The sequence below is a fragment of the Canis lupus genome, chromosome 21, assembly GCF_003254725.2.
Source record: "Canis lupus dingo isolate Sandy chromosome 21, ASM325472v2, whole genome shotgun sequence".
NCBI lineage: Eukaryota > Metazoa > Chordata > Mammalia > Carnivora > Canidae > Canis > Canis lupus.
Window position 1 is genome coordinate 37,555,471 of NC_064263.1, and position 24,358 is coordinate 37,579,828.

Consider the following 24,358-nt stretch of genomic DNA (forward strand, 5'->3'; position numbering starts at 1 on the left):
TTTGAGGTACAGAATTAAAAATCAGGTCTGCTCCATCTAATCCTTGGCCACAGACTGTGCTGCTAATCCAGCCACGGGCCAAGCTGCTTTGTCATAAAATGAACTGAGACTTACAAGCTCAATCCATACCGAAGCCCAGCTCCGCAGAACAACTCAGAATATATTTGTGACAAAAATATTACCATGCAACACAATTTCAGTCTGGTGAGTACTCAAAAAGTAGCAAATACAACAGTGATAAATTCTGGGAAGGAAAAGTACAAGGTGTTAGTAGACTCTATAACCCTGTTGGACAGATCAGGGAAAGCTCCCCTGAGGAATGACACTTAAAGTAAGAACTAAATAAAGAGTATGGAGTTATGTGGGGGTAGGGTAAGAAAGTATCCCTGACAAAAGAAATGGCATGTGTGAGAGCCACTTTCCAAGTTCCAGGAACTAAAAGCTTAAATACAACCAGCCTAGAGAGAAAACAACAAAGAGGTGAGGACAGAGAGGACAGAAGCCTCCAGAGGCCATGGGTCTTCCTCATCTCTGCATTCCCCAATCCCTGGTACAGAGGAGACTCACAATAAATACATGAGAAAAATGAGTAATGATTACGATCACAATGCCTTCCTTATACTAGCAGGTAAAGCGCGGCCGAGGTAACAACCTACCATAGTAGGACAGGATAAGAAACATAAGATGAATGTAATGTCCCATACGTTTTCAGTATAAAAGGCTGAAGTCATGACATTTACCTAAAACTGCTAAACTACATCACATTTATATAGCGTGGCTGAAAACTATTTTTCTAAAAAAAAAAAAAAAAAAGACTTTTATTGCTGTCATTACCACAAAAGTAAACACTTGCAGAGAAGTCAGAAACTGCAGATTGGAAGAGGGGTGTACATTTAAATGTGGTCTCCCGTAGAGAACCACATTCTTCTGGTCTTTTTCTCAGTGATGTAACCTTTTCCTCTACAAAAATAGGATCAAGATTTTTCTGTATTTATGTTATACCCTGGGAATATGTTAAACTCACTGATCTGGGTGTTCTTTTGTAAATTCCATAGGCCTTCCTACACTATCATGTCATTTGCTACTAAAGACTGTTTTGTTGCTTCCTTTCTGATGCCTCTCATTTCTTTTTCAGGCCGGACCTCACAGCCTAGCACATTCAGGGCCGTGCCAGCAGCATATAGTCCTTCACCATGAAGCACACTGTTAGTTGCAGGGTTTCACTGCAGATGCCCTTTATCATGTTAACAAAGTTCCTGCTAGTCCATCTGTAAAGTTTTCAACAGTATGTTAAATTTTCTCAAATCCTTTTTTTCTTCATCTACTGAGATTGTGATTTTCCCACATTAGTCTGTTAATAACGGTGAACTCTGTTGATTCATTTTTGCCTGTTAAATCAACACTGCATTTCTGGAATAAACCCCACTTGAGTAACAATGCACTGTCCTTCTCTTCGGTGTACTGTTAAATTCTATTTGTTCAAGTTTTAAGAATTTTTACATCTGTGTTCACAAGAACTACTCAACTATAGTATTCTTATATATCTTGTCTGGCTTTGGTATCTGAGTAATGTTGGGTTCATATAAGGAGTTGGAAAGAGTCCTCTCGTCTTCAATTTTCTGGAATACTTTCAGCACAATCAGTTTGGTATAATTCGCCAACAAATCCACCTGGACCTGGGATTGTTCTTTGAGGGAAGATTTTTACAACCAGTTGAATTTTACAGATACAGCACTATTCGGGTTGTCTATTTATTTCTTGAGTTTTGGTAGTTTGTGAGTCTTTTAAGACATATGTCTATTTCATCTAACTTGCTCAATTTATTGGTATAAAGTTTCTTTATAGTATAGTATTTTGTTATACGGTATTTATTATCTTTTCAATATCTGTAAGATCTGGAGTGATGGTATCTCTTCCATTACTAATATTGTTGATTTGTGTCTTTGCTCTTTTTTACCGGGTCATTATGGCTAGATTTGTCACTTTGATCTTCTGAAAACCAGATTTTTCTATGGATTTTATATTTTCAATTTTGTTGATTTCCATTATTATTTCCCTCCTTCCAATTACTATGGCTTTAATTTGCTTTTTTTCTTCTAGTTTCTTAAGGTAGAAGCCAGTCTTTAAAAATTTAGGTTTATTTCCTAATATAACCATTAGTACGATAAATTTCTCTGTATTTTCTTCCTTAGTAGCATCCCAAAATTTGATATGTTGTACTTTAATTATAATTCAGTTCATAATACTTTTTAATTTCCTTTTTGATCATTTCTTTGTGCCAAAGGTTAGAAGTCTGTTGGTTTCCCCATATTTAGAGGTTTCCTAGATAGGTTTCTGTTACTGATTTCCACATTAATTTCACCATGGTCAAGGAACACACTTGGCCTGACTAGAGTCCTTTTAAATTTACTGGGACTTGTTTTCATTTCAAAATAATATGTTTTCTGCTGTTGTTGGGTGGAGCATTCAAATGTCAGAATAAGCTGTTCATGTTATTCAAGCCACCTATATTCCTGATTTTCTTTCTACTTAACTATTGAGAGTGGTGTTAAAAACTCTGACTCTAGGGACACCTGGGTGGCTTAGCAGTTAACTGGGCCTCTCATGGATAAATAAACAAAAATCTTAAAAAAAAAAAAAAAAAATTTGGGCAGCCCCGGTGGCACAGTGGTTTAGCACCGCCTGCAGCCCAGGGTGTGATCCTGGGGGTCCAGGATTGAGTCCCACGTCAGGCTCCCTGCATGGAGCCTGCTTCTCCCTCTGTCTGTGTCTCTCCCTCTCTCTCTATCGCTCATGAATAAATAAATTTAAAAAAACTCTCTGACTCTAAGTATGAATATGTCAATTACTTGTTGCAGTTCTTTCAATTTCTGCCTTAAGAATTTTGAAGATGTTATCTAGTATATGAATATTTTAAGACTGTTCTGTTCTCTAAATGAATTTCTTTTTCATTATGAAACAATCCTCTTTATTTCTGGTCATCTTCTTTGCTCTGAAATGAACTTAGTCTGATATTTATGTTGCCACTTCAATCTGCTTTCCATCAAGATCAGCATGGTATATCTTACCCCATCCTTTCACTGTCGATCTATTTGTGTCTATACAAAAAGTAGATTTCTTGTAGGGTCTCACTTTTTTATCCAATTTGACGATGTCTGCCTTTTATTTGAGGTCCTCACACTATTTTCCGCTACTGTGATTACTGATGTCATGGAGTCATCTAGAACTTTGTTTTCTGTCCCTCCCATTTGTTCTTTGATCTACTTATCCTTTTTCTGCCTTCTTTTGGGTTAACTGTATTGCTCTTATCATTCCATTTTCTCTCCTTTGTTGGCTAATGAACTATGTGTTATGTTGTTTTAATGACTGTTTTTTTTTTTTTTTAAGATCTTCTTTATTTATTCATGAGAGACACAGAGAGAGAGAGAGAGGCAGAGACACAGGCAGAGGGAGAAGCAGGCTCCATGCAGGGAGCCCGATACGGGACTTGATCCCAGGTCTCCAGGACCACACCCTGGGCCAAGGCAGAAGCTCAACCATTGAGCCACCCAGGCGCCCTAGTGACTGCTTTAGAGTTTATAATACACATATTTCACTAACCACAGTCTCATTTAATGCTACTACACCAATGCACGTATCATGTACGAACCTTGTTACAATAGTACGTTTCTCCCTTCCACGTTTTATTGTTAGTACCTTTTGACTTCATAATAGACTATTATTTTTGCTTTAAACATCCAATTATATTTTAAAGAGATTTAAATAACAACAAAAGTAATTTATATTTGCCCACACAATTATCATTTCTGGTGCCCTTCATTTTTTGGTATAAATCCAGATTGCCATTTGGTATAAGCTTCCTTCTTTTCACATTTCTTGTAACGTAGGTCGGCTGGTAACGACTCCTCTCATCTTTTGCACATCCAGGCAAAGTATTTCACCTTCATTTTTGAAATAAATTTTTAGTGGGCATTTTTTGTAAAGATTTTATTTATTCATGAGAGACACACACAGAGAGAGAGGCAGAGACACAGGCAGAGGGAGAAGCAGGCTCCATGCAGGGAGCCCGATGTGGAACTCGATCCCAGGACCTCAGGATCAGGCCCTGGCCTAAAGATGGCGCTAAACCGCTGAGCCACCAGGCTGCCCTTTAGTGGGCATTTAATTCTAGACAAGACTCTTCTTTCAAAACTTGAAAGATGTCCTACCACCGTCTTCTCCCTTGTATCATTGCCCATGAGAAACCACCATGACTGCTGCCATCTTTAACTCTGTTCCTCTGTGCATAATACAGTTTTCTTTCAGATTTTCTCTTTATCACTGGTTTTAAACAATTTCATTAAAACGTGTCATGTAATTTTCTTTGTATTTCTTATGCTCAAGGTTTGTTGAGTTTCTTAGATGTGTGCATTTTACAGTTTTTCCTCCAGTTTAGAAGCTTTTCAGCTGTTACTTCTGGCTGTTAATCCCAGCCAAGGTATTTTTCATCTCAGACATTGCAGTTTTAATTTCTCTAAGTTTGATTTTGATCTTTCTCCATCTTCCTTGTCTCAACCTATCATATTCAATTTTCTCTAGCTTCTTGAACATATGGAATATAGTCATAAGAACTTTTTGAAGTATCTGTTCACTAATTCTATCATCTGTGTTGTTTCTGGGTCTGTTTCTATTCCTTGTTTTTTCTCCTTGTTATGAGTCATATTTTCCTGCTTCTCGCTTGGTATTTATTGAGTGGATGTTGGGTACTGGACTTTTACCTATTGGGTTCTAGATAGTTTATATGCCTATAAACTTTCTTGAGCTTGCCCCTCAGATGTAGCTTTTTGGAAAGTGTGATCCTTTTTGTTACGTAGTACCAGAACAGGATTCATCTAGGACTCATTTTGCTCTACCACTGGAACAAAACCCGTATGAGTACATTACCCAATACCCCAAGGACTATGAGGTTTTTCACTCTAGCTAACTAGAATAGGAATTATTCCTGGCCCTATTTGAGCTCAAGGTATTGTTCCCTTTAGTCTTTTAAGGTAGTTTGCTCTCTCAATTTAACATTCCATTTCCAAAATTCAGCATCCTCAAGGCAGTATCATTAGATTATTACATTAATACATATATCTAATATAATTACTTCATAATAGTTGATAACCTCGTTGTGCTCCAAAAGGGCAGTAGTTAGGTTCTCCACAGCACTGGTATATCCAAGTTTCTATAAATTTTAAAACTTTCCTGCCTCTCTTCAAAATAGTTTATGTACCATAAGGCCTATGGTTTTGAAATATAATATCAATCAAATCAAGCAAGCAATTAACAAGTAAGAAAGCCAAGAAAGAAAAGAAAGCTTCACAAAAGTGAATTTTAAAAAGAAAATTCCTATTTTAAATTGACATGGGAAATTCCTTCCCACAAAAATACCCCCATGTTATAACAAACTCTGTTCCTTCTTCCTGGGATGCCACCCCTTCTCTCCCAACTCTATACTCTTTATTTGTTCCTTGGTAATACTTCAAGACTCAAGCAATCAACAACTTGCCCTTTAGTGTCAATGTGGTTTTGGAACAGTGCCCCAGAGGTCCCATCATGCCCTAGAGTGGCCAGTAACAAAACCCTGAACACAATACACTCCAGTTCTTGGGTTTGCTTTCCTATTCTCCCAACATCATATCCCTCGTAGCTAGGGGGTAAGGGATATTTGTCTTGTACGCCCAGAGCTCAGAAGAATGCAAGGTCATTAACTAAAGACATATGTTGAGTAGGACCAATCAAACAAGTAAATGAAAACATACAGGAAAAAAAATAAAAATTAATATTTGAGACAAGTCAATCAAGAATTACTATGCTAATATAACTTTTTTTTTTTGCTAATATAACTTTTATTGGGAAAGGAAAATATATGCCCTTAAGAATTCTATTTGTCTTTCTGCTCAACTATTCTTCAAAAAGTACCTTCCCCAATCCCTCTGCATAATGTAATTCAACTGGAGAGGAATGGCAAATGACCTATCTTTATACATAGTAAGTAAAATTAATTAATGGCCTAGATGATAAAACAATCCCCACTGTTAAGACTATTTATGTGCTTCATTTATTTATTTTTAAAGCATGGTCTCATATCACTATCTTCCAAGAATCAAGGTCAGCACAGTTTGTACACAGATTTCTGTTCAAGAAATCTCTATTCACATATAAAGCTGCTTCTGGGCTCACTGATGTAATATTATTTTAACTAAGAAATAGAAATAGCATTGCTACCACCAAACCAAACAAAAATACACAAAAATAATATAACATAGAACAAAGCCAAAGCTTTGTGAAGCCAGAAATCAAAGAAGATTGAAAGCTACACAAATAAGGATATCTTAGAGGTTCCCTAACCCAGAGAATTTCATAAAGATCCCAAATAATGCTAAACACCGTATCTCCTGGATATTTTAACTTGATAGGTCAACACTACCCAAAATGTTTCATTTGAAACAACAAAGATAAATTCAATAGAACAAATTCACAGATCTACATTTAGGAACCTCCAGCAAGTCTCACTTCCAAGACACAAATGAATATTAGCAGATATCCACAATAATGAACTTATCTGTATTTGCATTTCCCAATAGAGAAGAGTAAAATAAATATGATAAGAGTAATTTTATTAAACAAACTGGGTTTAAGAGGAATAGACTAGAATATTTACAATATTCACTTAGGGATGTGTCTAGTTATGAATAACCTAAGTTTATAGAAGCAAAAGTTATTTTTGTTTTTTTTTTTCCCAAAAATATCTACTGTATAGAAAGAATCATCAAATACCACATCTTGATTCATTGATGCCTTGAATCATTCATTCAGCAAATATTTATTGAGTGCATATCTTTGTTCTATGTGCTAAGGACAAAGCATGAACAAAACTACCTGGTCAAAACTGAGAAGCCTCATGCTACTTACACTCAGTGGTTCACAAATCTTTTTCATGCAGACAAGGCACAAACAGGTAAGGCAAGAAGAGGACCTTTAATCTACCACTGGGGGTAGAGGTGATGTCTTTTTCCTAAAAGGCTACAGGGACACACTGTGGCCATGGTGCTAAGAGACGGAGTCAGGATTAGCATTTGGGTATTACTCTAAGTGTAATGGGTTCCTAACTCAAATTGACAGTAGCCACTAGCACCTAATAAGGGAGAAAGGAGAAGGAGAGGCTAAGGTAAGCCAGAGGAGGAAAGAGAGGATAAAAACAAAACAGCTATTAGAAATGACAAATACCCACCATTTACTTCAACGTGGATGGAACTGGAGGGTATTATGCTGAGTGAAGTAAGTCAGTCGGAGAAGGACAAACATTATATGTTCTCATTCATTTGGGGAATATAAATAATAGTGAAAGGGAATATAAGGGAATGGAGAAGAAATGTGTGGGAAATATCAGAAAGGGAGACAGAACGTAAAGACTGCTAACTCTGGGGATCCCTGGGTGGCGCAGCGGTTTGGCGCCTGCCTTTGGCCCAGGGCGCGATCCTGGAGACCCGGGATCGAATCCCACGTCGGGCTCCCGGTGCATGGAGCCTGCTTCTCCCTCTGCCTGTGTCTCTGCCTCTCTCTCTCTCTCTCTCTCTGACTATCATAAATAAATAAAAATTTAAAAAAAAAAAAAAAAAAGACTGCTAACTCTGGGAAACGAACTAGGGGTGGTAGAAGGGGAGGAGGGCGGGGGGTGGGAGTGAATGGGTGACGGGCACTGGGTGTTATTCTGTATGTTAGTAAATTGAACACCAATAAAAAATAAATTAAAAAAAAAAAAAAAAGAACAGTCTGTTTCTAGAGAGAGCTGAGTCAAGGATAAGGAACTTGAAATCAGAGATATCATGAAGTCCACAATCCAAGCCCAAATACTGCTATATTAAATTTCAGAATCAGTGTGCTATCATATTTACCTTTAACATTTTAGCAAGCACAAACAAGTCATTTGGCTATATTTTCTTCCTTCATCTTTGACATCATGAACAAAATGATCAATGTGTCTCTAAGGGACTAGGAGCGTGGTAACTCTAGCCATTCAAATTCTTTTTAATGTAAACTTCAGTGACTTTGTTCTTTCTACTGCTCTACCATTAGTGTCTAGAAAAAGGGTTCAATAAATATTGCATGGGTGGATGGGTAGAAGCAGCAAATCCAGAGATACAGAAGCCAAAAGAAAGTAAGCAAAATCTCTTCCGGCCAATCTCCCTTCCCAGAAGGGTTTAGGAATCTCAGCAACTGGGCAGCCTGGGTGGCTCAGTGGTTTAGCACCGTTTTTTGCCCAGGTTGTGATCCTGGAGACCAGGGACTAAGTCCTACATCAGACTTCCTGCATGGAGCCTGCTTCTCTCTCTGCCTGTGTCTCTGTGTCTGTCTGTCTCTCTCTCTCTCTCTTTCATGAATAAATAAAATCTTTAAAAAAAAAAAAAAAAAAAAGGAAGGAAGAAAGAAAGAAAGAAATCTCAGGAACTAGTAGGAGGAATGCCCAGGACTGACCCACAAATTCAAAGAACATGGAGAACTGGCATTTGCTATATAAGAAAAAACTGGCTAGAAAATAGAAAAAGTCCCAAGGATCATGTCTATAACAAAGGCAGAAAAGAATGAACTGGGTCAATAACTAAGAGCAAGCCCGACTGGTTACTGAATAAGAACCCTTTCGGGATGCTGACCAAAAGAGTAAGCATTTCTAAACATGAGGAAGAAATTTTTATGGGATCCCTATAGCCTGTCCAGGCTGTCAGCAAAGCAAGGCAAGGTGCCAAGACATTCTAGACAACACCTGTAATTTTGAAGAGACTTTACAAAGGTGAAACCCCTTTACTACACCTCAATTTCAAACGCACTGTGCATAGCCCTCAAGGCTGGGAGGTAAAAGAAAGGTGGTCTCTGTACACCCAGCGCCTTAGAAGAGAATTTACCTGAGCCCTAAGACACCTGAGAGAGAGAAGGAAATATCAGCAAAAGGAGGAGGGAGAAGGCAGAGGTTACGGTGTCCCAGAGCTAAGTAAACAAAGTGTTTCAAAAAATGGGAGTACAAACAACTGTGTCAAATGTTACTGACATCTGCGTAAATGGTGACCTTGACTCGGGTGCTGCATGCCTGAGGTCAGGCCAAGCAAGAATGGCAGGAAAGAGAGGAGAGAACAAATGTAGATAACACTTTTAAGGAGTTCTGCTTGACAGAAGAAGCAGAAAGGTACAGGAGAAAAATGTGAGATTAAGAACAAGCCTTTGCCATAGTTACGTTTTGTTTTAAAGATGAGAGCCACTGCAGCATCGCACATGCTGGTGGGAACGATCACACGGCAGAGAAATGCAACAACTGCGACGGGACCGTTGCTGGGGTGAGGCCTGTGAGCTGGTGAGAAGGAATGGGACCCAGCGCCCACCAGAGAGGATGGGCATAGAGAGGTGAACAGTTTATCCACCGAAGTGGGGGAAGGCACAATTGATGGGGTACATGTGTACTTGGGTTAGTACATGTGGAGGTGGAACATGCAGAAATGTCTCAGTGAAGTAGGAAAATATTACTCATCATTAGCTGAGAATGAGGAAGGGGAAGAAAGTGTTGTAAATTTAAGAACGAGAAAGTGAGTAATAATCATGCAAACAAGCAGAAAATGATTGGACAAGGGAAAGGTGGTAGGATTTGCAGCCAGTCAGCACTCAAGGCTCCCACAAGTGCAGCAGTCATGCCTGAGTGTGTGTACGAAGGAACCTAGAACAGAGGCAATGAAGCATGAGCAGGAATCCAGTTTTTCTCGGTGCCTATCCTTCAGAGAGCAGAATCCACAGGAACAAGTGAAAACTAAGCAGTCAGATCTCAGCCACCTGCTCTTCTCTCTTGAATATACACACATCTGAGCTTTCAGCATATACATTTTTATCTTGTATATGGTTTAAAGCAGAGAAACGAATACAGAAGAACTTACTCCAGGCTAACTGCATATCTTTAGGGTGACGGAAATATGAAACTTATCATTCCCTACACTGTTCCTCTCATCACCTTGTTTTTTATTTTACTCTGAGAATCTTTACTCTTAAAAAGGAAAAGAACTTAGATGAAAAATTTTATAAGCCCATGGTGTGAAACCAAGTTGAAGTGCCACAATATGTTGTTGACTATCTGCAGACAGATGGAAACCGTACCACAAATACTGGCAGCCTCCAGTAGAGAGATGACTTACAAATAACTCCTACAGACCCTCTGCCCCAGGCCCATCACGGCAGGCCCTGTTTGTTCTGGTGAACGTAGGCTTCCCCACTCTCCCTGACCTGCCACCACTCCGACTCACCCCAGTCCTCCCACCTATTCTGTTACTGGAGCTGTGTACAAGCATGAAGAGGTTTGAGAAAAACCTTTTCCATAATCAGGGCAGAAAGCACTCAGCTTGCTGGGGTAGAAGTCCGCGTGAGACAGGGAAGAGAGCCGCTTGTTCACTGCAGAGCTACTTTGCAATTATTCATTCCCCAGATCCAGGGACATATAAAAGTGTTTTTAGTACTGGAAAGAACTGAGAAGATCAGTAGACAGGTTCTACTGGCAACATTTAATAAATACAGTTAGGTTCAGACACCCTGAAAGAAATGATCCCAAAAATTAAAAAACAGATAGGACTGCTTAGACTTAAGATGTGAGCAATGTCATATTCTAAATTATTTCCAAAAGCTTATACTGGTTCGAAGTGAAGATCATATTTTTTCACCTTAACTTTATAATACTTCCAATTTTAAAAAGTCCTAGCAATAAAATTTATTCTATATCAAGTATCACCAGTAAACATTTCTAAATCTTAATATTAAAACAATAATACTCTTAAGCCCATATTTTAAACTTGGTATACCTTCAACAAAATTTTACAAGTAGAACACACAAATCAAAGACTTGTTTTAAATAGTTAACTACGAAATAGAAGGCTGTCCTCAATCTGTTATGAACCCATTTTTCCTGATTTTTGTCCTTCTCCAACAAAACATTAATGTTAACACAAAGCTATATAAAAACAAAAGACAAATACCAGCAAAAATTTAAAAACAACTAAAAAAAAAAAAAAAATTTAAAAACAACTTAAACCATTATATTCCAGATGTGGAGTAGAGGCTAAACCCTGAAAAGAAATAAAAAGACACAAAAAGAAACCCCAAATAAAGGAGCACCTGCACTAATTTACATCTGACTTTGTTCTGCTCCCCTACAAAAGAAGAGTGGATGATATATATACCTCAAATTTTAAAAATTAAATGTGCAATAAGTGGGTAAAGAAACAAGTGAATATAATTGAGCACACAACTAAATACTAACAATCTTCTTCTTTGGGACGCCTGGGTGACGCGTCTGCCTTCAGCTCAGGGCGTGATCCTGGAGTACTGGGATCGAGTCCTGCATTGGGCTCCCTGCATGGAACCTGCTACTCCTCCCTGTGTCTCTGCCCTTCTCTCTCTCTCTCATAAATAAAATCTTTAAAAAAAAGGGGGGGGGGGGGTCTAAAGGTTCAAAGGAATTTTAAATAAATATAAATAAATAAATAAATATACACACACACACACACACACACACACACACTCCATCACTGATGGGATGCAGGGAAAACCCAAATACTCTCATTCAGGTCAAAGTCATTCTCTAAATGAAGGTATTTAGCATTAGCACTGAATGAACGTGGCCTGTAATAAAGGTAACTTTAAGATGAGCTAATTGAATTAGAGTTTTGGAGATTATCCAAGAAATTATAAAATGTAAATGGAGCTGGTGCAAATAATTACAGGTGTACAGGATCTAACTGAAGTTCTGTGTAAATATATATGAGAATTTGATTTCCCCAGATCCAGTGTGCCAGACTGGGCAGTTTTTCTGATCATGGCACTTTCATTGGTTTCATGAAACACATCTATTCACCTACATGATTATCAACAATGGGCTTCCCAGCAGCAACATTCCTTCTCACCTGTCTTTGATGATCCAGATCTGCTTTATTACCAATTAAAATCATTGGAAACTCATCACGATCCTTCACTCTGAGAATCTGTCTTTGAAACTTATAGATTTCTTCAAAACTAAAACAGAAACAGACAAATCAATTTGCTCAAATATCAGAGCTTGGCAAGTCCCACGTCCCACTTAGTACCTTATTACTTTACCTTTTTCTATAAAAACAAGAAAGTTCAAATTCAATACAATAGTGATCTAGATATGAACATAAGATCTACATCTTAATACTGGTACAAACCTGCCTCGATCTGTGACTGAAAAGACCAACAGGAAACCCTCGCCAGTTCTCATATACTGCTCTCTCATAGCTCCAAACTCTTCTTGTCCTGCTGTATCCAGAACTAAAGAGAAAACAACACATGTAACTATGTTCATGTTTTCATTTCATAAATGGCTTCTCCACAAGGGCAGGCCCAATTAATGTGGGTCCTTAGAGCACATCAGACTTAGTAAAATAAAGACATGGCATTCTCCTCGTAGTGCTTTATTCTCAACACTAAAGACAAACATATCTCACTGAGACAGTTTCAGAGTCATCTTCATCAGTACGGGTTGATTTTGTAGCTAGAATATATTAGCATACCAATTACAAGGTTAAAAATATCAAATACATCTAGGCAGATGGAGTCAGATAACCTCTGAAGTCACTTGCATGTTTGATCTCCTCCAGGGAAAAAACTGAAAAAAGATACCTGTAAATTCAGGAAAGGAATCTTGGTCTATTCCCCCCCACCCCCAAATACCACACTTAAAGTGCAGGTGCTAATATACATCTTAATCTCTGTGAATGAAAGAATTGTGTAACTTAAAAGATCAGGGCTATCTCTTGTGGAGACACAGTATGTGACCAAGCACAAAACCCTATTTGCTAAAACCTCTGTGCTAAAAATTCTAAGCAAGTTAACAAATACTCAATTGTCTATATTTACTTTACTCATTTGAACCTTTGCAAGATCGCAGGAAGAGCCAAAACCTCATGTTTTTTCCAAATGTCCCCAAAAATACAACTTCGACAAGTTACAGTGGAAACTGGTTTCACTAGCACAAGATGAACACAATTATTGTTTTACACTACATTTAGTGAGGAATATTTATCCTAAAATGCTGATTCACCAATCAAAACTAATGAAAGAGATAGGCTTATATTCAAGACCATCTAATACTTCAATCGTAGTATCCAACTAGCAAAACACCCAAGCTTACTTTTTAAAAATATTATATGTGAACTATCAAATAAAAGAAGATTACTTACTATCTAGCCGGGCTGCTCTGTCATCTATCACACACTGCTTTGTGTAGGAATCCTCGATGGTTGGGTCATAATCCGTTACAAAATAGGACTGTAAGAAAAATAATCTTATTTTTAAATCTATGTTTACTTGCCTCTCCAAGTATCAACTTTATCAAATCCCACTTATCCAGAATTTTTACTGACAATACATTCATCGTATTGAGGTTTATCCTGCTATGTTGATTCCCCATTAACTGAAGTCTATTCAGAGCCGCTTTCAAGTGGAGAAAAGATACTAAATACCACAATTTTCCTTTCTGGTATATGCAATAAGAGTCCAAAAGACCTACTCGGTTTTTTACATAATTATATACAATAACTTTCTCATAATTATGTATACCTAAGATAATATATACCTAGAGCTCACATTCTTTATAAACTAGAAACTATAACAACCAGTTATAATCCAGGTCCATTTTCAACTCAGTGGTGAGCATCAGGGCGGAGAACAAAGCAGTCTGAAGCAAAGGGAGACAGCAGAGACCTGGAAGATCCCAGGCCTTGTCTTCATTTCTCCCCTTCTCTCCTCACACCTTGTCTTTTTCCCATGGGATTTCAGAATTTTTTTTTTCCAGGGGTCTCAAACTTATTCTTTTGCTGATATTTTTGTTGTTTGTTTTTTTTTTTTTTTTTTTTTATCTCAACATTTATTCCTGTCTTCTTCTGTTAGCAAAGCCTCCAAATGTTATCTTCTGCAATCATCACCAGAAGAAAAAACAGTTACGGTAGCAGAGTAAGAAAGGAAGAATCTCAGTGGGCCAGTTAAAAATGTTTGTGTATTACACTTCACAATTTTTTTTAAAGGTTTTAAAAAGTAAACAATGGCAACAACAAGAATCCGAGAGAGCACTTATTTCCCACTTCTTACAGAAGGGCACTAACTAGGACACTGACATCATCCTTCTTTTGTTCTGAGCATCTCCTTTGCTCTCCCCTCTTGACTGACTTCCTCAGAGCCTACTTTCCCACTGGCTCGGGACCAAATCTGAGGGAATGACCTAGAGGAAGGCCACTTAATGCTGGGAACCAGAGCCACAGGGGTTCAGCCATCCTTCAGGCAGGTTACTGGCAGCTGCACCTACTGACTCCAGGGACACAGCATTCTTAAGTGACACCCCCCAGCCTATGACATACACAAACACCATACGGCTACTCAGAGGCAGGCATCTGAGCAAGACGGTAAAAGAAACCCCTGGTTGGGGAGTTGGAAGAAGGACGCTGGTCTGCTTGCTACTATGATTTTATGTATTTTATTTTTGAAGGCCACTTTCTATATTTTATTTATATTTTAGGATTAACTTTAATCACAGAATTCAGTATCCGTAATCCTATTTCCCTTTGGATGGTTTCACTTAAACATATGATTTTTTTTAAACAAAGTCTGTAAAAGAAACATTTACCAACAGGAGCAGCTTTGAGTAGAAAACCATCTCCATCACCACCCCGTCCGCATTTAAAAATAAACAGATACTAAAACAATCCCAAACTTACTTTTTGGCACCCACACCTCTTCAAAAAGTGATACAACTGGCAACAGTATCTTTGTACACACTAATCTAAACAACTTAAAACTGCATTCTTTCCCCCAAGCAAGTTGGATAAGCATGCTGTTTATATCTTTTTAAGATTAGCTTCCTGAAACATGTTTCTCGGTAGCAATCAGATACTTCCTGCCATGCTTTCATCTTGTGAAACCTGAATTTCATTGACTACTCCCAGTTTATACCTAAATGTGCTAAAATGTGCCACACATTCCCTCCCACTTAATCTGAAAAAAATAATGGACAAATATTAACTATATTTTAGTCATGCACAATAATGAATTCTTTCACTGTGACCGGTTTTTTCCTGCACCGTGAAACAGAAGTAAAACATTAATGTATATAGAAGATTACTGGGTTTAAGCAACTTTGAGAGCCATTAAAATAAATTATTTTTCCTTTTAGTGGCTGAGGAAATTTTCAAGTTTCACATTTTCTTTGACCCTTAGCTCTTGAAACATTGGCTGTCTTTCTTTTCTTTCTTTTCTTTCTTTCTTTCTTTCTTTCTTTCTTTCTTTCTTTCTTTCTTTCTTTCTTCTTTCTTTCTCCTTCCTTCCTTCCTTCCTTCCTTCCTTCCTTCCTTCCTTCCTTCCTTCCTTCCTTCCTTCCTTCCTTCCTTCCTTCCTTCCTTCCTTCCTTCCTTCCTTCCTTCCTTCCTTCCTTCCTTCCTTCCTTCCTTCCTTCCTTCCTTCCTTTTGTGAGAAGGAGAAAGGGAGATAGAGAATCTCAAGCAGGCTCCATTGCCCAGGGCAGAGCAGGACGTGGGGCTCAAGCTCACAACTCTAAGATCATGACCTGAGCCAAAATCAGGAGTCACACTCTTAAACAACTGGGCACCCACATGACCCAACATAACCTTAATGTCCTAAGAATTCTCCATTTTGCTAACATTGGCACATACTTATTCCACTAACGTTTTTTTTTTTTGTTTTGTTTTTATTTTTATTTATGACAGTCACAGAGAGAGAGAGGCAGAGACACAGGCAGAGGGAGAAGCAGGCTCCATGCACCGGGAGCCCGACGTGGGATTCGATCCCGGGTCTCCGGGATCGCGCCCTGGGCCAAAGACAGGCGTTAAACCACTGCGCCACCCAGGGATCCCTCCACTGACGTTTTTAAGACAAACTAATTGCTGGGATTTCTAGATATTTAGGTCCATGCTTCATCTTCATTGCATCCTGTTTTCAAATCATGTCTGTAGGGACCATCATTCTGTTGCCATATATCGATTTTAAGGACCCATCCTCTTTGGAAGCATCTTCTTCCCTCATAAAAACCCATCCAAATAACACCGCTCCAGGACCTGACACAGAACCCAAGGCCTCCTCCTCTCTCAAGTCTCATAAGTCACAGGTCAGGATGCACCTAAAAAGAACATTTCTCACGTGCAGTTAACAAATATAATCATCCACCTCCCACCACAGAGACATACCATGTCTACATAACCTAGGTACCAAGTATTTGGGGCAGCAGATCACCACCAATTAGCCAGATCACCGATTTGTCCATCAAAGCAGTCTGGTGATGGACAGTCCTAGATTTTTGACACGAACTCTGCTATGTGCTAGCTGTGGGACCTGAGGCAAATTACTATGCCGCTCTAACCTTTAGCATCTGTAAAATACAATAGTAACAAATCCTCTTGGAACAGATAATGGAAGTAGTGCCTATAAAGTGCCAAGACTTGCTGGCGATTGATAAATGTTAACCACGCTGTATTATTTTTGTCACACAATTAGAGGGTATGAGTTAGTATTCAAGTATAAAGACTTGTTAATCCTGAGAACAACTGTAATAATCCTAATCCTGGTTTAATCCTGGTTATACCACAGATCAACCATGGGGCCTGGCATCCGAAATATCTTATGAGTCAAGATAAAATCTCCTCATCTTGGGTTTTAGAGGTATTTTCTGGGATATGAGCAGTAATTACACAGATATACACACAGGTAAAAACTCTCATCAAGCTCTACATAAAATGTGTGCGCTTTTTCGTATGTATACAAATTAGAACTCTATAAAATACATAAATGTAATGGTTCCCTGCTGTTTACAGGATTCAGTACTTTCTTTACACAGAATGCAAAACCTTCTAGCTTTATTTTTTACTATTTGAAATCCTCAACCAATTGCTCTTGTTCTCCTGGCTTCATTCGTTTGTTTGACAGTTATTTATGGAGCATCACAGGGACAAGGCCCAACTTTCACAGAGCCCCACTGCTTTTTACACAACATCCAGGGCTGTGGTTGAGGGTGAGGGGAATGGGGAGTGTGAAATATACTGGCCAAAGAACTGAAACAGCATGAAATGCCAATACTATGCTAGTTCAGAAGGCAACAAAATTTAAGTGGTTAATACTGCAGTCATGTATAGAACTATGTGTGCATTCACTTATAAACACAGTTCACAGCAATTTGCCAGAAAAGAAAACAGTCTCTCTCTCTCCTGAGGCTGAAAGAAGTTGCCAACCACAGTCCAGGAAAGACATTCTATAGCAGAAAGCAAGAAAAAAAAAATTAAGGACAGTATTGCATAGCAGAAGACAGGAGAGAACACATGGAAAGGAAAGGGGGCCAGGGAGAAAGTAATGTACTTTCTTGGTATCACAGGAAAGGATGCATGGAGAAGGACCCTCACTGGAGAGTAAGGGAAAGCCTACTTTCAAAGGGCAGGATGCCTTGCAGGTAGTATGAAGGGCAAATGGACATAAGTCTCTTTAAGGTTAAGATTTATGGAGAAAAGTTTAGAATTAGGGAAGTTATCCCATTCAGACAGAGTCTATTTCCCTCTGATAAAATCTGGTCTGGGTAAAGTCATCCGAAGCCTTAATAATGCAAGAGAATCATGCTGTTGACATGGCAGGAACAGTATTCCTGATTATACGCCATGAGACTGCACAACAGGAATTCTGCCTGGCCTAAGAGAACTCCCAGCTCACTATCCTCCCATTCAAAGGTGTCTTTAAAAAAAAAAAAAAAAAAGGCAGCAGCAGCAGCCACCGCCTTAAGGATGAAAAGAAGGGGGAAGGGGAGGAAAGAAAACGAGCTGAGGCCACTTCTGCATTCAGTGGGAAGGAGGGAAAGCACACTTTCTCCTGACCCCCAGCTACTGGTGAAAGTGCAGTTCCCAAGCACTGCCACAGAGCGGTGCCTGGTCTACACAACGGGATGGGTAATTACTAGAGATTCCCGCAACTCCACAAATCCAGCACAATGGTTAAGTTTACTACCCTTGCATATAAAAAGGACAGGAGGCTAGATCTAAACTGTCACTGGGGAGTTGTAGGCAAAGGAACGGGTATTTCTGAGCATAGTGCCATTCTCAGAAGAGTCTCAGGGATCCTCTAAAAACCCGGGGTACAGAAAGAAGGGAAAGGGAGACTTTCTTTTCTTGATATCCCGTTCAGCTCACCTCTTTTCTCCCAAACTACACACAGAATCCACATCTTGAGGGGATTCCTGGGTGGCTCAACGGTTTAGTGACCCCTTCGGCTCAGGGCGTGACCCTGGAGTCCCGGGATCAAGTCCCACATTGGGCTCCCTGCATGGAGCCTGCTTCTCCCTCTGCCTGTGTCTCTGCCTCTCTCTGTGTGCCTCTCATGAATGGATAGATACAATCTTTTTTAAAAAAATTTTTTAAAGAATCCACATCTTGATACACTGTAGATACAGAATTCTGTGGTTCCCCGCTCCCCTCCATTTCAAGTCAGTACTTTCCCATTCTTAATCCTAGCCACAAAACTTGTATTATGTTTTCTAATTTATGATAAACCAAAACATGAGGTTTTATAAGGGCTCATTTTCTATTAATACATGTATATGAGGTCTTTGCTGGAGGCAGCACAATGAGAAGAAAATATATGGGCTCCACAGTCTGAGCAACCTGAAATTCAAACCCAGGTGCCATTTCCACTTCCCAGCTATTTGAGTCCTTGGGTAAAATGATTAACATCTCTAAAGCTCATTTCCTCAACAGAAAAGGGTTAAGAACAGGGATAATTTAAGGAGGGCACATCTTAGCACCCACTATAGATGTGGCACTGGAGGACCATGGGAAAAAAAGAAACCTTCCAGAAAGGGAAGGGGCGGAGGTGGGGTGGGGGGTGATTAGGGGAGGAATGGGGAAGATGACCAGAGGGACTGAAGAGCTGCAGTCACCAGTGAGTGCTATGTATGCCCCCCTTCTCTTCCAGGCTAGGAGTGTCTGCTGAGGTTATGCAGCTTCATCCTACCACTGTACCCTGGTGTGTGGGGCTGCAGGGAGGCAGCAGGGTGGAGTGGAAAGAGCCTGAGATGTAAGTCAAATAGACCAGAATACAGCTTTCTCTTTTTACTACCTATGGGAAGTTAAAGCACCTCACTTAACCTGTCTGAACTTTATTTCATTGTCTGATAAGATGGAAATAATACTGGGGTGCCTAGGTGGCTCAAACGGTTAAGCCTCCAACTCTTGATTTCAGCTCAGGTCGTGATCTCAGGGTCATGAGATCGAGCCCCACACTGGGCTCTGCACTGAGCATAGAGCCTGCTTAAGATTCTCTCTTCCAACTGAGCCCAGCATTGGACTCTGGGCAGAGTCTGCTTGAGACTCACTCTCCTTCTGCCCCTCCCTCCCAGCTCTGTCTAAAAATAAATAAATAACAAAATATATTTTAATGATTCTCTCTCTCCCTCAGCCCCAACCTCCCTCAAAAAAAAAAAAAAAGGGACGGAAATAATACTAAGCTCGCAGGATTATTATGGTGAAAAGTAAAATACTGTATGTGGAGTACAAAGTACAGCCTATGACACACAGTAGGTTCTTACAGGTCATACCTAATGAAGCCCAATCCATATCTTACTTCCTTTGCAAGACCTACAAACACTCCAACTAGAAAACCATCTCAATATGCCTGGATTACTCTTACCCCTCAAGGTGATAGAATATTTGAAATTGGGAAAATCTAGACCTATGTTGCGATTTGGAAAATCTGTACACCAAACTTTATGTATACCTTCTGTTAGTAATTGGTACTTACAATTTACGTTTACAATTGCTTATCTTTTTCATATATGTGTATATGTGAAAGTATAAATGATGCAATGAGCTAAATTCAACAGGGTATAAGCATAAAACTTTCCTTCAAAGCCCTTCTGTGGGCAAGTTTTTCCTTGCTCATGAACAAAATCTAACACAAGTCTCCCAATTTTTTCCAATCATACAAATAGTTGTTCAATCACTGCCAGCCCTAAGACATTATGATTTCAATAATTAAGATGTCTTGTGCAGTGTATCAGTCAATACTCATCTAAATTCAAAAGCTTTTCTCCCTTTCTGAGCTAGAGCTAAAAAGTCTGCAATTGGGCTGGGGTGGGGGTGGGGCAAGGTGAGGGGGACACCAGTCATCATCTCTTTCCCCATTTTATTCTACTTCTAACAAGGCTGTCTCTGGCTCCTTTAGGGTTGGAGCTGAAGGAGTGGGGAGAAGTAAGGAACGGCAAAGAGGCGACACCAATGAAATCTTATGTCCATGCTAGCTTTCTGTGGATTTCCTAGAAGAGTCCCTACATGGGATCCTCCATGTGTAATTCCCAGAACCTGATGAGTACTGGCCATTTATGCCTCTAAACTTCAGTCTTTGGGGTTTCCACGGGCATTTCCCTCTGGCTCATATCATCTTCTAGGTGGTCATGCACAATGTCCCTCTTTAGAAGGTTTTAACCTGGTTCCATCCAGAAGCTCAAGGAAACACTGTCTTCTGAAATGCAGATTACTAACTATACAGCCCTGTTCCTTTCTGCTGTGCTACAGATCCACAGATTCACATACTACTCCTTATGCTCTGCCAAACATCAGGGGATACATGTCAAGTTCTCAGAATGTTTCTATTAGAGCTTCCTCTATCACTTGGTTTCAATGAAAGGGGCTTAAGAGAAGCATCCACCCCTCCAAAAGCTGTGTGTGGAGGTGGGAAAAGACACAGAACACACCACATTCTAGCAGTTCTCTCCCAAAACATCCTTGTCTTAGAACCCTTAACTCTCCACACTTTTATTTCCTGGAGATAAGGTAGGAGCAAAATATGCAAAACCAATTTAAGGCTACCTTCTATGCAAGTCGTTGAAATATGAAGGTAACTTGGTAACTACTGTTTTATTCTCAGCCTCTGGGCTTCAAGAGAAACTAAAATAGGTTAGAATTCCAGTTAAAGCCCTGTTACATATTTCCAACCAGATTTGATGTATCCACCACCTAACTCATGCTTCTTAGAAATTCCTTGGAGTTAAGCAAGGTACCTAGTACATAGAACCCCAAAATACTGGCCATTAGAAAACCTAGTAGTCCAGAAGATTGTCCTGAGAAGTCAGAAAGTGATTCCACAGGGCACAATAAGGACCTAGTTAGCTATCCATCAGCAGCCTCTATCTACTAACACAAGAGCAGTGCAAATTCCTCTGGTAACACTAGAGAAGGCTGCAGTAACTTCAGGCAGCTGGAGCCAGAGTCAGGCTCTTCCTGGTGTCACTTTTTAACAGCAGCTGTCAAGTCACAGAGAACCTTTGTTCCCTGCAACACCCTCCCTTATTGTTATGTCAAATGTTTCCAATATGCTTGATACTTCTTCAGGCAAGGACATAGTTTTTCCTGACTGGACTTAGTATTTCATTTAATCTAACAAGTATAATTATGAAGATCTCCATAATGGATCCTCCACAATTCTAATGTAAAGAAAAAGTCCAGTAATTCTTTTTGTTTGTTTTTTTTTTAACAAAACTTAGGCCTTCAGGCAATGTTGCTAATTATCTCAGATTGTCCAAAACCCCCCATATGCCTTTCATGTGACTTCTGTGCAATCTCTAAGGATGATATTCACATCTTATGTGAAGTACCTAGGTGCAAATCAATGGGCCTGGTACGCAACAAGAAAAAGTACAGTACAAAGTCAACTTAAAAACTGGCCCTATTTCAAAAGTTTATTTCTAAGTAAGTTACTCGGTGCTCATTTCCCAAGGAAAAATTGTTCTCATCTGTGTTTAGGTCCGTAAGGCCGGATCACAAAAGCCACCACTGAAATATGGTCCTGAGTCGTATTAGCTCTGAGTTCTAATCTAAACTCTGCAGCAGAGGCATTTGGGCCAAGAAGAGATGGGAAGAGAATTTCCTTTCTTTTCCCAGTGTAGAGAGCCAGGCCAAAGCTACACCAAGGAGGAAAAGCTTGTCTTTAGGGCACCCCTAGACACTCCGGCACATCATCCTGTTCCAGCTCTCTACTACCTCATTGTTATCCCTAGCACTTACCTCCCTCTGATAACATTCTCAGTATAACCACTCACCTCTCTCCACACTGCTCCTTCCACTTTCCACTCTCAAATTAAAACTAACAATCCCCTCCGGAGAGCTAGAGCTCACCCAGAGGCACAAGGTGAAAAATTATCAGTCCAAATTAGAGCATGCTGCAGTGGAGCTCACCCCAACCCTTCAAGTGATACTTGCTCTTTTAAAGAGCAAAATTCTAAAGCAAAATGAATTGTTAGTAACATTTTCGGCACAGGTCAAAAAGAAAAAGCTTCAGACTCTTTGAAAGAAAAATTATTCAGAAGAGTAAACCACCATTTCATGATGTCAGCTCTCCAAAGGGAGTGTCAGCTTACTCTTCAAAGCTTTTATCCTTCCAAACCCACAGCTTCAAAAGAAAAGAAGGGAAGAGAAAGGTTTTCCTCTTTCTTCCTACCCCTTCCCTCCACCAACTTTATCACAACTTGTAAAACTAATCTATTGGGTGAACAAAAACTTTTAGTTCACAGTACCGGTGGAGTGATTTTGATAAAAAGGAAAGGAGGGCCCTGCCATGGCTACAGCCATTATTCGTACATACAGACCACTAGCAGGTACAATAAGCTTAACTCAGATACTGCCTACACAACTACATATTCATCCCTCAGAGTTGCCATAATATTTAAAACCCAGTGAGCAATGGTAAGCCAGTGCCTCCATCATGCAGCATAATTAAGTTTATGCTCCTTGTTTGAACTTAATAGTTATTCATTTGCTGTCATCCTCCAATAATTGCAATCTTATTTCAAAAGATAACGTACAAAGCCTAAATGAAGTTTTAAGGGTAAGACTTAATTTGTTTAAAGCACAAGGACAATTGGCACAGACAGAAGTGAAAAACAGAGGGCCAACATAAGCCTGTGAATGATATGTGAACATTAATAAACAGCTCATACTATCCCCATTGGAAAACTGAGTAAATCCCATGACATTCCCTTTAACACACCAAGTCTTTACTGTGTCTTTCGGTTCTTGTCTTGACTGAATCTTGTCTCCTGGGGAATTTCCAGATCCAGCCATCCTTTCCATTCTGCTCGCTATTAACTTACTTAAGTTAGCCTTCCTTACTTCCACCCTCATGCGTACCAAAGCTGCCTAAGCAACGTAACAGTGGCCTCTGTCGGACATTTCAGATGAAGACAGTCCCTGACCTCTAGGGCATGCAACTGGCCAGGCCTCACCTGGGTCTTATCTCTGTATCCTTCCTCTCCATATCAGGGTCTTGCCCGTGCTGGGGGTCCCCACCATGCAGACCTCAGGGCCAATTCTGACTTCAGGCAGGAAGCACTTTCAACCAATACAAGATCCACATTCAGAGTCTCAGCACTGTTAGCTCTAACTCATCTGACCTTGGCAGGACAGTCACAATGCTGATAACTGCCTCTGTTTTATTCCCAGCAGGCGCAGACATCACCATCACTCCTCCCTCTTCTCAGACTTTCCCAATTAACATGTGTTTCAGCTCTTATAAACTGGCTGCTTCTACCCTTAACTCTTTTCTTATACAGATAATCTGCTAAGTAAATAATCCAGGTCATTCCTAGAAATAGGGCCTCTTTTTAAGAGCATTACTGTAATATAATTCACATACTGTAAAATTCATCCATTTAAAGTATACTGCTCAACAGTTTTTAGTAATTCACAAGGTTGTGCAGCAGTCATCACAACCTAATTCCAGAACATTTTCACAACCCTCAAAAGGAATTCCACACCCCTCAGCAGGCATTTCCCCTTCCTCCCAATCCTCTCCCACCCCTGGGGCCAACTAAACCACCAATCTACTTTCTGTCTCTACTGACTTGCATGAGCAGGGCATTTCATATAAATCCAAACACATAATATGTGGTCTTTTGTGTCTGGCTTCTTTTACTTGTTAGTATATGTTTTCAACATCTGTCCATGTCATAGCATGCATTAGTACTTCATTTCCCATTCCTTTGCCATCATATGCCATCATATGACTGTATCATACTATATTTACTCATCCATTGGTGATGGACATTGGAGTTGTTTTTATATTTTGGCTATTATGAATGATGCTGCCATGAACATTCATGTACAATCTTTTGGGTGAACATATGTTTTCACTTTTCTTGGGTACATTTTTTAGTAGCGGAATTACTGGATCATACCATTAACTTGAAGAACTGCCAAACTCTTTCCCAAAGTAGCTGTGCCATTTTACATTCCCATCAACAGTGTTTGAGGGTTCTAAT

At 39.6% G+C, this 24,358-nt stretch overlaps 1 protein-coding gene across 6 annotated transcripts in view; it reads right to left on the minus strand.

The window, feature by feature from the left end:
* Positions 1–24,358, minus strand: part of RRAS2 (RAS related 2) — an 89,506-nt gene that overhangs the window by 12,174 nt on the left and 52,974 nt on the right. For 4 of the 6 annotated variants that reach the window (XM_025459566.3, XM_025459564.3, XM_025459565.3 and 1 more), the window contains exons 2-4: positions 13,248–13,335; positions 12,234–12,336; positions 11,952–12,060 (exon numbers count right to left, since the gene is read on the minus strand). In XM_025459566.3, coding sequence (XP_025315351.1) covers positions 11,952–12,060; positions 12,234–12,336; positions 13,248–13,335 — 300 coding nt within the window. Of the gene's footprint in view, positions 1–11,951; positions 12,061–12,233; positions 12,337–13,247; positions 13,336–13,770; positions 13,813–23,323; positions 23,879–24,358 lie in introns of those variants that run through there. The other 2 variants (XM_025459567.3, XM_049099158.1) reach the window with 2 other exon arrangements.